This window comes from Cherax quadricarinatus, chromosome 10, assembly GCF_038502225.1.
Source record: "Cherax quadricarinatus isolate ZL_2023a chromosome 10, ASM3850222v1, whole genome shotgun sequence".
In the NCBI taxonomy this organism is placed as follows: Eukaryota; Metazoa; Arthropoda; class Malacostraca; order Decapoda; family Parastacidae; genus Cherax; species Cherax quadricarinatus.
In genome coordinates, this window is record NC_091301.1 from 15833988 (window position 1) to 15847266 (window position 13279).

Below are 13279 nucleotides of genomic sequence, written 5' to 3' on the forward strand. Positions count from 1 at the left end.
CAGGCACGCTAGTTCCTAGGTAGGGGAAAGGGTACCGGGGCCCATCCCATTTCGTTGAGGTTCTTGGCGGTGGCGTAGTTTGCCGTGGAATCTGGATTGCCTGGGGATGTCCTGATCCCTCTCCGGTATCCCGGAGGGTGGCTTTGGGTGTCTCTCGGGCGACGGGTGTATCTCTGGAAGCCACCTTTCGGATTCTGGGGGTGGTGGCCGAAGGAGGTATGCTTTGTGGCGGATTTCCGGCCGCCCTCTCTTTTGTCCACCGAGGTAGCTCGGCAGATGTGAGGTTGCTATCCCGGATTGCCGGTTTACTGGCATGATGGGTAGGGTATGGCACGGGTTCCATGCTGCATCTGCGCTACTTGCGGTGCTGAGGTCCTCTTGGGCGCGGAGGGAGATTTCTGGCCCTTTCATTCCTCCTAGGAACTATCCCTCCGCGGTCCCCCCTTTTTTTTATTCTTTTTTTTATTTTTATTTTCTTTTCTTCTTTCTTTTTTTTCTTAAAAACAAAAAGAAAGAAGTAACCTAACCATGGCAGCCCTAGTCCATGAACCTGCTACCCCCGGGCCCCTTCTTGATACTGCACCCCATCCTGACCCCGCCTCATCTTTGGACCACTCTTCGGACATTCCTCATGCCTCTGTACCTCTTGCCGGTGCTGTTTCCTCACCCGCTTCAGGTACTGAGGCCTCGACTGACTCCTTCGATTTATCTGACCTTCTCTCTCCTCTGACTATGATTCCGGCCTCTCCCTCTATGGTGTGGCAATTTTCGAATCGCCGGCCCGTTCCACGTCGGACCAACTCTGGTCCCACGCCTAAACGACAACGACAATTACCTGCTGATGATACTTCTCCACCTTCTCGTTCTTCTCAGAAAAGATCGACACGTCCTTCACTACCTTTCCACGCTCAGTTTCAGACTGCACAATGGACTAAATTCTTCACTTTACGACCGACTTCCTCTACTGCCTATCTTTCTGACCACAGTATTGGCAAGGCACTCCTACGCCATGTTGGTAAAGATATTTCTTTTCATGCTCTTAAGAGCGGTACGCGCATCGTCACCGTACAGAATGCTACCCAGGCTCATGAGCTTTCTCGTCTTTCCCATATCGATACTGTTCCTGTAACTATTGAAAAGCATCATTCTCTCAATTCTTGTAGTGGTACCGTCATTCTGCCCCATACCATAGTTCAACAAAATTTCCAGACATGTGGCACTGACATTCTTGAACAGCTGGAACTCCAAGATCTCCCAATCCTCAAGGTAGACACTTACGTTCTTCCTGCCCGCGGGCGGAGACGATACCCTAGCAATGTGGCTCGTTTAACTTTTGACAGCCGTGAACTCCCATCCTCAGTTTATGTAGCAGGACATCGGTTACAAGTTTGAAAGGTGATCCCTACACCGCAACAGTGTAGAAATTGCTGGCGATTTGGCCATCCAGCGAAATATTGCAGATCTATCGCCGAATGCCCAGTCTGTGGTGCCGATGACCATTCTAATACGTCTTGCAATCGACCTCCCTCTTGCCTTAATTGTCATGAGGCTCACCCTTCGTACTCTCGCCGTTGTCAAGTCTACTTAAACGAGCGGGAAATCCGTTACCTCAAAGAGGCAGAAGGTCTCCCTTATGCCATGGCAGTTTCTCATCTCCGCCTCCAAGGGAGACTACCTCGTGTTTCTTATTCCCGTGTTTCAAAACGTCCCCCCACTCCTGATATCCCATCTTCTGCACCCACCTCTGTAGTTACCTCTCCCATAGTCACTCCTGTAGCTAATTCTTTTGCTGTCCTCGGCTCAGACGTCCCTACTTCAACGTCTCAAGTCTGATCTTGCTTCTTCATGTTCTCTCTCACAAGCCTCAGTAGCGACGAGATCTCGTATGACACCTCCTCCCAATCATCCCTCTACTTCTCAAAAGTCAAAAAAAGGTCCGTTAACACCTCCTACCCATCTTCCACCTCCTCATTTTCCCTTCCCTGTCTCTGTACCTGGTTCTCCCCCTCTCACTGGCTCTGTTACAAGTGTAGAGGTTCACCCTCCTCCTCGTACTGTACTTTCCTTCCCTGTTCCCTCCCAAGTTTCTTCCTCTTCTGCCACCTCCCAGGTTTCTGCCTCTTCTGTCCCCTTCCACGCTTCTCCAGTTCCCTCCACCCATCCGTCCCCTCCCCTACCTTGGTACAGTCCATTACAGTTCCAATCTTTACTCATCCTCCCCCTACCATTTCCAATATTGTCTCCCATACGACGTCTTTGAATTCTGAAACACTTGAAGCAATCTCTGAATATATTGCAGAGACCAAACCATCAATGGACACTGATCCACCCTCCGCTCCTTCTCTCTCCTCTACTCCATCTGCGCAACTCCTTTCTTCACAGCGCACCATTCCTTCGCTGCTTGAACGTTTTCCACTGCCTCCGCATGTGGACTTTTCTAACCCCTCTAGTCCGTAGGAACCCTTACCTGCGGATTTCAGGTATCTTTATCATTGCCAGTCATGGCCTATTTACAGTGGAACATACGCGGCCTCAGGGGTAATCGGGGTGAGCTTCAGATGTTACTCTCCCAGTTTTCCCCTGTTGGTGTTTGCTTACAGGAACCAAAATTACACTCTGCTGTTATCTCTCCCATATCAGGCTATAATTTATTGTATTCTTCAAATCCTTTTCCTGATGGGACCTTTAATGAAAGTGCCCTTCTTTTACGCACTGATATTCCGTACCATCAGCTATTTGTTCGTACTTCGCTGCATTACACAGCAGCCCGTATCCACTTGCATAGGTGGTATACGCTCTGTTCTTTATATCTCTCTCCTTCTCGGGCATTATCTATTCCGGATATTGCCTTTCTTGTTTTGTCATTACCACCACCGATTCTGTTACTTGGTGATTTTAATGCCCACCATTTCCTCTGGGGGGGGGGTGGGTGTCTCACTGTGATTCCCGTGGCATTCAGTTAGAGGCTTTTCTTGCCACCCACCCCCTCCATGTTTTAAATACAGGTACTCACACCCATTTTGATCCTCAGACTCACACTCTCTCTTGCATCGATCTCTCAGTCTGCTCTTCCTCCGCCGCATTAGACTTCACTTGGTCTGTTCTTCCGGACTTACATGACAGCGATCATTTCCCAATCATTCTTACTTCCCCTTCATATTCACCACCTCTTCGCATCCCACGCTGGCAATTTGATCAGGCAAATTGGAACCTTTACTCACACCTAACTGTTTTTAGAGAGGTTCCTTCTTCGTCCTCCATCGATGAGCTTTTACACCTCTTCTCGTCCTCCGTTTTAACCTCAGTTTCTCATTCTATACCCCAAACTTCGGGCAGGCATTCTCAGAAATGCGTGCCTTGGTGGTCTCCTGCTTGTGCTCGTGCAGTACGTTTGAAACGCGCTGCATGGGGCAGGTACCGGTACAATAGAACCACAGAGAGACTTCTTGAATTTAAGCAGAAGCGTGCGATCACTCGCCATGTCATCCGTGACGCTAAACGCACTTGCTGGCAAGATTATGTCTCCACCATCACCTCTGCTTCCTCTATGAGTGCAGTCTGGAAAAAAGTACGAAAACTGAGTGGTAAATATTCTCCTGACCCGGCTCCTGTTTTGCGGGTTGCCGGTGTTGATATAGCAAACCCACTAGATGTTGCCAATGAAATTGGCAATCATCTGGTCCGTATTTCTCAGGGACTCCATCTATGCCCCTCATTTCTTTCCTCAAAGTCTGCCAGAGAGTTAGCACCCTTGGACTTTTCTTCTCTCAGAGAAGAATAGTATAATGTGCCTTTTACACTTCAAGAACTGGAGGCGACACTCTCAGCTTGCTGATCATCGGCAGCTGGGCCTGACGACATTCATATTCGTATGCTACAACATTTACATCAGTCAGCCCTTGCAGTCCTATTACGCCTTTACAATCTTATTTGGTCACAAGGAGTTCCTCCACAGCTGTGGAAATCCGCCATTGTTCTCCCTTTCCGCAAACCAGGCACTACGGGACATGAAACCTCCCACTATCGTCCCATTGCTCTTGCCAGTGCAGTTTGCAAAGTGATGGAACGCCTAGTAAATAGACGTTTAGTGTGGTATTTAGAGACACACAACAGTCTCTCCACTCGTCAATATGGCTTTCGTAAGGGACGTTCTACCATAGACCCCTTACTACGCTTGGATATGTATGTTCGTAATGCCTTTGCGAATAACAACTCAGTTATTGCCATATTTTTTGACCTTGAGAAGGCATATGACACAACTTGGAGGTATAATATTTTAGCCCAAGCCCACTCCTTAGGCCTTCGAGGCAATCTACCATCCTTCCTTAAGAACTTTTTAACTGACAGGCATTTCCGTGTTCGGGTTAATAATGTGCTCTCCCCGGACTTTATCCAAGCTGAAGGTGTCCCCCAGGGATGTGTTCTGAGCACAACACTTTTTCTCCTTGCTATTAATGATTTGGCCTCTAGTCTTCCATCAGATATTTGGTCATCACTCTATGTTGATGACTTCGCTATTGCCTGTGCAGGCGCTGACTGTCACCTTATTACAGTTTCTCTCCAGCATGCAGTCGACCGTGTTTCCAATTGGGCCACCACACGTGGGTTTAAATTTTCCAGCACTAAAACCCACCAAATTACTTTCACTAGACGCTCTGTCATCTCCGATCATCCTTTGTACCTCTATGGCTCCCGTATCCCTGAACGTGATACAGTCAAGTTTCTGGGCCTCCTCTTTGATCGTAGGTTATCCTGGAAACCTCACATTACCTCTCTGAAGGCAACTTGCCACAGCCGGCTGAACCTTCTTAAAACCCTTGCTCATCTTTCATGGGGAGCTGATCGTCGAACCCTCCTTCGCCTACATTCCACCCTTATCTTATCGAAACTTGATTATGGTGACCAGATCTATTCAGCGGCATCTCCTGCTACTCTCTCTAGCCTTATCCCATTCATCACCAAGGATTACGTTTATGCCTTGGTGCTTTTCGCTCTTCCCCTGTCGAGAGCCTCTATGCAGAAGCGAACGTTCCATCCTTATCCGATCGCCGTGATGCCCATTGCCTTCGCTACTATGTACGCTCTCATGATCTCCGCAATCCTTCCATTTATAGAATGGTCACTGATATTAGTAGACATTCTTTATTTGTTCGCCGCCCCTGTTTACTCCATCCCTTCTCTCTTCGCCTTTATTCGCTCTTGTCTTCTCTTCAATTACAACCTTTCTATGTACATGTAGCATCTCACTTTTCCCTACCCCCCTGGGAAGTTCCAGCTGTTCGAGTCTGTTCTTTCTCTCTCCCTTGCTCGAAGCCCAACTGTCTATGGTCGCTTCCCGCTCTCTTTTTCTTGACCACTTTCACTCATTCTCATGCCATTGCTGTGTACACAGATGGCTCTAAGTCTTCTGACGGCGTAGGATTTGCAGCAGTGTTTCCGGACAGCGTCGTACAAGGGCATTTACTATCTTCGGCTAGTTTTTACTGCTGAATTGTATGCCATCCTTACAGCACTTATCCGTATTGCATCTATGCCTGTGTCATCATTTGTGGTTGTCTCAGACTCCCTTAGTGCTTTACAGGCTATACAGAAATTTGATACACCTCACCCCTTAGTCCTCCGTATCCAACTTTGGCTACGCCGCATCTTTACCAAGCATAAAGATATTGTTTTTTGTTGGGTCCCTGGTCATGTTGACGTACAGGGCAATGAACAGGCAGACACTGCTGCGCGGTCAGCAGTACATGACCTACCAGTTTCATGTAGAGGTATTCCATTTACGGACTATTTTGCTGCAATATCTTCCCAACTTCACACCTGTTGGCAACAACGTTGGTCTACTATGCTCGGCAACAAACTTCAATCTATTAAACCGAGTATAGGTTACTGGCCGTCTTCTTATCACCAGTGTCGAGGTTGGGAGACTACTCTCTCCCGTCTTCGCATTGGCCATACTCGTCTTACTCATGGATATCTCATGGAGAGGCGCCCTGCTCCTCTCTGTGAGAATTGCCAAGTTCCATTATCAGTCAGCCACATTCTGTTGGACTGCCCACTTTATCAACGAGCATGCAGAATTTACCTCCGTCGTCATCTTCGCTCTGCTGCTCTCTTTACCTTCCCTTCTCGCTGATGGACCCACCTTTCATCCAGACTCTCTCATTGACTTTTTGACAACAACTGACTGACTTCACAAATTCTAATACCTTCAGCCCTTTCTACTTCAATCTCTTGCTACCCTCTACCCCCGTACTATCCCCTGCCCCGCTGTTTTCTGTAACCTTCTGATCATCCCTCCTCCCTTCTGCCATCCAATACCCTCGCTTCCTTCCCTACCCTGCAGCGCTGTATAGCCCTTGTGGCTTAGCGCTTCTTTTTGATTATAATAATAATAATGAGCTCATGGCGTAGATCTACGGTTTGGACCCTTGACGTAAAGCCGTAGATCTACTGCACGGACCCTGAAAGGGTTAAATTCAGAGTTCTCTTTTACTCTTAACATCTGGTGGATGAATTAATTTTGAGTTTAATGGACAGTGTCTGTTATGTCAGAATCGTCCATTACTGTTGCGATTATGGAAAAATTATCTCATTCGGATTTAACTGATAATTATCTCTGTTAAATTGAAGGTACACTGTACAGGTCTCTTGGTTTATGCGGATATGCTTTATGCAATGTCCTATTCCTATTGATAATTCCATACATATGATATATGGCCACTTCATGCTATCACCAGGGTTTGCAAATTTTGATTATTATTATGGATAAGTGCTTAGGGCCTGATTGAGCCTAATGGCAAGGGTCTTCAACACATCTACAGCATCAGATGAGGGGTCACTTTTATATACATGTATATATTTATTAAATGTGATAAACCTTACTGTATTTGCTCACTATTTTTTACCAGGATTACAGAACAGTTCGAAGCATGTTTGAGTGGCTCTTCCCTGAGCTGAAGAACTTCACCATTGATATGGATAAGGTGAGTGTGCTATTGCTTAGTAATTTTTTTTTTTTCAACAAGTCGGCCGTCTCCCACCGAGGCAGGGTGACCCAAAAAAGAAAGAAAATCCCCAAAAAGAAAATACTTTCATCATCATTCAACACTTTCACCACACTCACACATTATCACTGTTTTTCCAGAGGTGCTCAGAATACAACAGTTTAGAAGCATATACGTATAAAGATACGCAACATATCCCTCCAAACTGCCAATATCCCAAACCCCTCCTTTAAAGTGCAGGCATTGTGCTTCCCATTTCCAGGACTCAAGTCCGACTATATGAAAATAACCGGTTTCCCTGAATCCCTTCACTAAATATTACCCTGCTCACACTCCAACAGATCGTCAGGACCCAAGTACTTAGTAATATTTTCTTAAATCTCTTTCATTGGGTTGTCTTTAATAATTTTAAGAAAGAATTAATTTAAAAGTCTTGACTAAAAATCACTCTTTGTTTTGTGAATTTTAAAAGCATGGGCTTTTTTGTGATTTCCAGACATGACATACAAATAAACTACAAAACATAACATTTTTACTTCAGCACTAGCTATAGTACCTATATGGATTTTAGGCTTTTTTTTAATAAAAGTAATATCAGGTAATAATAATAATAATAATAATAATAATAATAATAATAATAATAATAATAATACAATGGTCCATTGAGTTACAATAATAATCCATTCTAGGTGTATTGTATCTCAAAACTGTTATAGCTCATACCCCAAATATGTGCATGGCTTTATGCAAATTGGTTCCAAGATGCCAGAATGCACTCAACCTGCCCTTGGATACTTTTTGTTGTTTAAACAAACTGGAGTTTTCCAAGTGATAAACAAGCATAGGCTGCAGCTTGAAATGCCCACAGGCATTGGCACCCAACAGCAGAGTAAACCTATCTTTCATAGGCATTTATCTTACAGTGGCATAATCAATCAGAATTTTGAATGTGGCCTCTAACCCATTCTTCGGAGGGGTACATCTATTAGGGCACTCCGAAATGGCTGTTAGGGACACAAGACAGTTGTGCACCAAGTGATATTGTGCTTCAAGTGATGTGCAAAGACACAGCAATGGCATTTAAATTCAACATTTATATCATTACTTTTTTTTAAAGTATACCAAACATATATGGCAAATGTATATTGGATATATGAAATTAATGATAAAAGTAACCCATTGTATAGTAGAGAATCTGCATCAGTTGAGAGAAACCTGTAATAAAAATAGTTCTTTAATCAGCTGACTGCCTCAGCGCATGAGAATATTTACACTCAGAGAATCCCCATTCCCTGAGCAGTAAAATACTGTAGATACAGTGTTAGGTAGGAGTAGGTGCATACATTTCAAACTTGGCTTCTACATAATCATGGATAAAGAAATGTCTTTCAGTGTTCCAAAAAGTTTTTAATGGTAAATTATGTTAGCGTGTAGAGTTATAGTGTGAAAATTGTATAATGGGGTTCATTATTGATTAGGTATGTTGACATCAAATAGGAATTTGGTATTTCATTTTTTAAATATAGTAAATCAGTCCAGTTAGAGATTGAAATAGTATAAGAAAGCATTTTAAATTTTTAATCTTAAGAGCTTAATGTAGGAAGAGAAAAAGGAGCTTGTTTTCTCAGTTTCCCTGCACACAGGCTAATGTACCTACCTCCGACTTGATTAATTTCTCACGTTGATCTCTTAAGATATGTAATGTCTCAACAGTAATATGCTTAAGGAGTTTATTTAGTTCATAGTAGTTGCTTTTACATACAATTATTTTGTTGCTCCTGCTGTTACAGTGCCCACCCAGTTAAGGATTTTAAAGAGAAACTCATAGGTTCACTTATAATTCTTGTTAGTGACTAGTTTTGTGTGTTGTGAAAGTCACAATAACGTGACTGTAACATGTCAGAGAACAGATGTCATTGTGGTGTGAGTATGAGTTTTGTCTATAAAAAACTTTGACTTGTGGTCGCAGTGAAGTCAGTGCTAATCTTTGTTGTATAGAAATATGTAGACGTAGTTGAATGAATCTTAGTAGGCCTATGTAGATAGTGGTGAGAGCACGGGTCCACTAGTTTTAAAACTGGTTTGCTATGAGTTTGAATCCTTCCCATTACTTTGGGCTGTACTTTTATTTTTAATTAATATTTTACAAGTCATATCTCAGCATCATAAACTTATTTTGCATGCATTTACGTATATGATCTTTATATTGCCATTGCTCTTGTGCAAAGCATTTTCAATCACACCCACCTTTCAAACCTTTCTTCCAAACAGGGTGAATGGGGAGAGAAGTGTGATGATCTCACATTTGCACGACTGTGGGAGAGCATCGACTTTTTCTGCTTTGCACACTTTGCTGGATGGACTATGAAGACCCTGCTTGTACGACATTATGGCATCTTGTGGACTATCTCAGTCATGTGGGAGATTACAGAGGTAAGGCTGCATTTTTTTTGGTCTAGTGTATTGTTGAAAGACATAATAATGTAGCCCAAAGGAATAAGAGATAGATAATATACATGTATGTACATAGAGTACATTTAAAGATATTTATCCTCTTAACAGTTAACAGTCAATCGTTAATGTTTAGTAGGCTTACTTGCTGAATAGTATCTTTTTTCTTTTTCCTGAGCTAGTATCTCCCATTATGTCTAATACTGTACACACCTTTAGGTTAAGAATTAGTGTTAAAAGTTGCAAATGAAACTGCTTAAAACATTAAAATTCTGTATTAGTATATCTGCCAAATGAGTGTAAAATGAAAGCCTGTACTTGTTTTACATATTGGTAGGATTGCTGGTGTCTTTTTTTCTGTCTCATAAACATACAAAATTTCAGGTACATTTTGCTACTTCTACTGACACTTAGGTCACACTACGCATGCATGTACAAGCGTATATATACACACTCTGGGTTTTCTTTTATTTTCTTGCTAGTTCTCATTCTTGATTTCTTCTTATCTCTTATCTTCTTGATTTCTTCTTATCCTCCGTAAGCTATGCATGTCGTAAGAGCCGACTAAAATGCCAGGGGTAAGGGGGCTAGTAACCCCTTCTCCTGTATATGTTATTAAAGTTAAAAGGAGAAACTTTTTTTTTTTTTTTTTTTTTTTGGGCGACCCTGTTGAAAGAAGAAAGATTAGTGTGTATTTCTCATTAAATGTTGGGCCTGAAACAAGATCTAAGAACAATGTATGGAAAGTGATCAGTGAGTCATCCTGAATTTTTGTGGGAGAGGTGTGGGATTAAAATATGCAGAATCTAATACAAAATGGGAGTTGTCACAGTTGCATTTTGCTGATGACATGTGCTTTTGGGAGATTCTGAAAGGAAGTTGCAAAGGTTGGTGGATGAATTTGGGGAGTATGTAAAAGTGAGTATATGGAGAGTAAAAGAAAGGTGAAGAGAGTGGTGAGAGAGTGCAAAAGGAGAGCAGATGATAGAGTGGGAGAGGCACTGTCAAGAAATTTTAATGAAAGTAAGAAAAAATTTTGGAGTTAAACAAGTTAAGAAAGCCTAGGGAACGAATGGATTTGTCAGTTAAAAACAGAGTAGGGGAGTTATTAGATGGGGAGATGGAGATATTGGGTAATGGCGAGAATATTTTGAGGAACTTTTAAATGTCGACGAGGAAAGGGAGGCGGTAATTTCGTACACTGGCCAGGGAGGTATACCATCTTTTAGGAGTGAAGAAGAACAGGATGTGAGTTTGGGGGAGGTGCGTGAGGCATTACATCGAATGAAAGGGGGTAAAGCAGCTGGAACTGACAGGATCATGACAGAAATGTTAAAAGCAGGGGGGGATATAGTGTTGGAGTGGTTGGTATTTTTATTTAATAATTGTATGAAAGAGGGCAAGGTACCTAGGGATTGGCAGAGAGCAGGTATAGTCCCTTTATATAAAGGGAAGGGGGACAAAAGAGACTGTAAAAATTATAGAGGAATAAGTTTACCTTGTATACCAGGAAAAGTGTACGGCAGGGTTATTATTGAAAGAATTAGAGGTAAGACAGAATGTAGGAATGCGGATGAGCAAGGAGGTTTTAGAGTGGGTAGGGGATGTGTAGATCAAGTGTTTACATTGAAGCATATATGTGAACAGTATTTAGATAAAGGTAGGGAAGTTTTTATTGCATTTATGGATTTAGAAAAGGCATATGATAGTGTATAGGGGAGCAATGTGGAAGATGTTGCAAGTACAGTGGACCCCCGAGTTTCGTGATTAATCCGTTCCAGAGAGCTCGCCGAAGGTCGAAATTCACGAAACTCGAAACCATTTTCCCATAAGAAATAATGGAAATAAAATTAATCCGTTCCAGACACCCAAAAATATTAAAATAAAATATTTTTTTTCAAATTAAATAAAGATTTACATAATGAAAACAATCAGAAATCAAGTGCATGCATTTAAAAAAATAATAATAACATTACACTTACCTTTACTGAAGACTTCTGCGTGGATGGAAGACGGGAGGAGGGGATAAGAGGAAGGTGTATACTATTTTTTGGAAGGAGAATCTCCTTCCATTAGGACTTCAGGTATGAAGTCCATATCTGGGGTTACTTCCCTTGTTCTTTTAATGCCACTGGGACCAGCTTGAGAGTCACTGAACCCCTGTCGCACAAAATATCTGTCCAGAGAGGCCTGTTTCTGGCGTTTCTTTAAGATTTCCCTGAAGTGGGACTCAACACTGTCATTGTACATGTTGCCAATACGGCCTGCAACAGCTTTGTTAGGGTGAAGCTCATCCATAAATGTTTGCACTTCAGTCCACTTTCCACAAATGTCCTTAATCTTTGAAGAACCCACCTTCCTCCATCTCTCTTCCTCCTCCTCTGCAGCAGTTTCCTGAGCTGTAATCTGTTGCTGTTGCAGATGAAGCTCTTGCAGCTCTTCAGTGGTTAGCTCTTCCCTGTGGTCCTCCACCAACTCTTTCACATCCTCACCACTCACCTCCAACCCCAAGGACATCCCCAATGCCACAATAGTTTCCACAACTGGCATAGGTTCCTTAGGGTCAGCCACAAACCCTTCAAAATCCCTCTCTTGTACACAATCTGGCCCCAAATTTCTCCAAGCAGAGTTCAAAGTCCTGGAAGTCACTCCCTCCCAAGACTTACCTATAAGGTTTATGCAGTGGAGGATATTAAAGTGATCTTTCCAGAACTCTCTTAGGGTCAATTCAGTGTCTGAGGTCACTTCAAAGCACTTCTGAAACACTGCTTTGGTGTAGAGTTTTTTGAAGTTTGAAATGACCTGCTGGTCCATGGGCTGGAGGAGAGGAGTGGTATTAGGAGGCAAGAGCTTCACCATGATGAAACTAAACTCCTCCACTATTTGCTCTTCCAAGTCTGGAGGATGAGCAGGAGCATTGTCCATTACCAGGAGGCACTTGAGTGGCAATTTATTTTCCAGGAGGTATTTCTTCACACTGGGGCCAAACACTTCATTAAACCAGTCTAGGAAAATTCCCCTTGTGACCCATGCCTTACTGTTAGCCTTCCACGTCACACACAAATTACTCTTGGCGACACTGTATTTCTTGAACACTCTGGGATTTTCAGAGTGATACACCAGTAAAGGCTTCACTTTAAAATCCCCACTAGCATTACTACAAAACATGAGAGTTAGCCTGTCTTTCATAAGCTTGTGTCCTGGGAGTGCTGTTTCCTCCTGCGTGATGTAGGTCCTCTGGCATTTTCTTCACAATTAAACACTTGCTGGGGTTTGAATTCTCCAGTGTCTACGCACTCCTTAAACTCATGTACAAACTTCTCAGCTGCTTTTTTGTCAGAACTGGCAGCCTCACCATGCCTTATCACACTGTGAATGCCACTACGCTTCTTAAATCTCTCAGACCAACCTTTGCTGGCCTTAAAATCACAAGCATCACCACTTGTTGCAGGCATGTTCTTCACGAGATTGTCATGCAACTGCCTTGCCTTTTCACATATTATCGACTGCATAACACTATCTCCTGCTAACTGTTTTTCGGTAATCCACACCAACAATAACCTCTCCACTTCTTCGAGGATTTGTGATCTCCTTTTTGTCAGCATATCCACCCCTTTTGCAACAACAGCACACTTTATTTCCTTTCCTTTCTCCACGATCGAAGTGATGGTTGAATGGGGCTTGCCATACATCCTGGCAAGCTCTGTAACAACCACTCCACTCTCATATTTTTCAATGATTTCCTTCTTGATTTCGATCATGTTCCTCACTTTCTTTACCAAAGGGCTTGCACTAGCTTTCCTTGGGCTCATGGTGACTTATTT

At 43.0% G+C, this 13279-nt stretch overlaps 1 protein-coding gene across 4 annotated transcripts in view; it reads left to right on the forward strand.

The window, feature by feature from the left end:
- LOC128687975 (phosphatidylserine synthase) overlaps positions 1-13279 on the forward strand; it is a 73026-nt gene that overhangs the window by 8003 nt on the left and 51744 nt on the right. For all 4 annotated transcript variants that reach the window (XM_053775622.2, XM_070083673.1, XM_053775620.2 and 1 more), the window contains 2 exons: positions 6909-6983; positions 9276-9437. In XM_053775622.2, coding sequence (XP_053631597.1) covers positions 6909-6983; positions 9276-9437 — 237 coding nt within the window. The remainder of the gene's footprint in view (positions 1-6908; positions 6984-9275; positions 9438-13279) is intronic.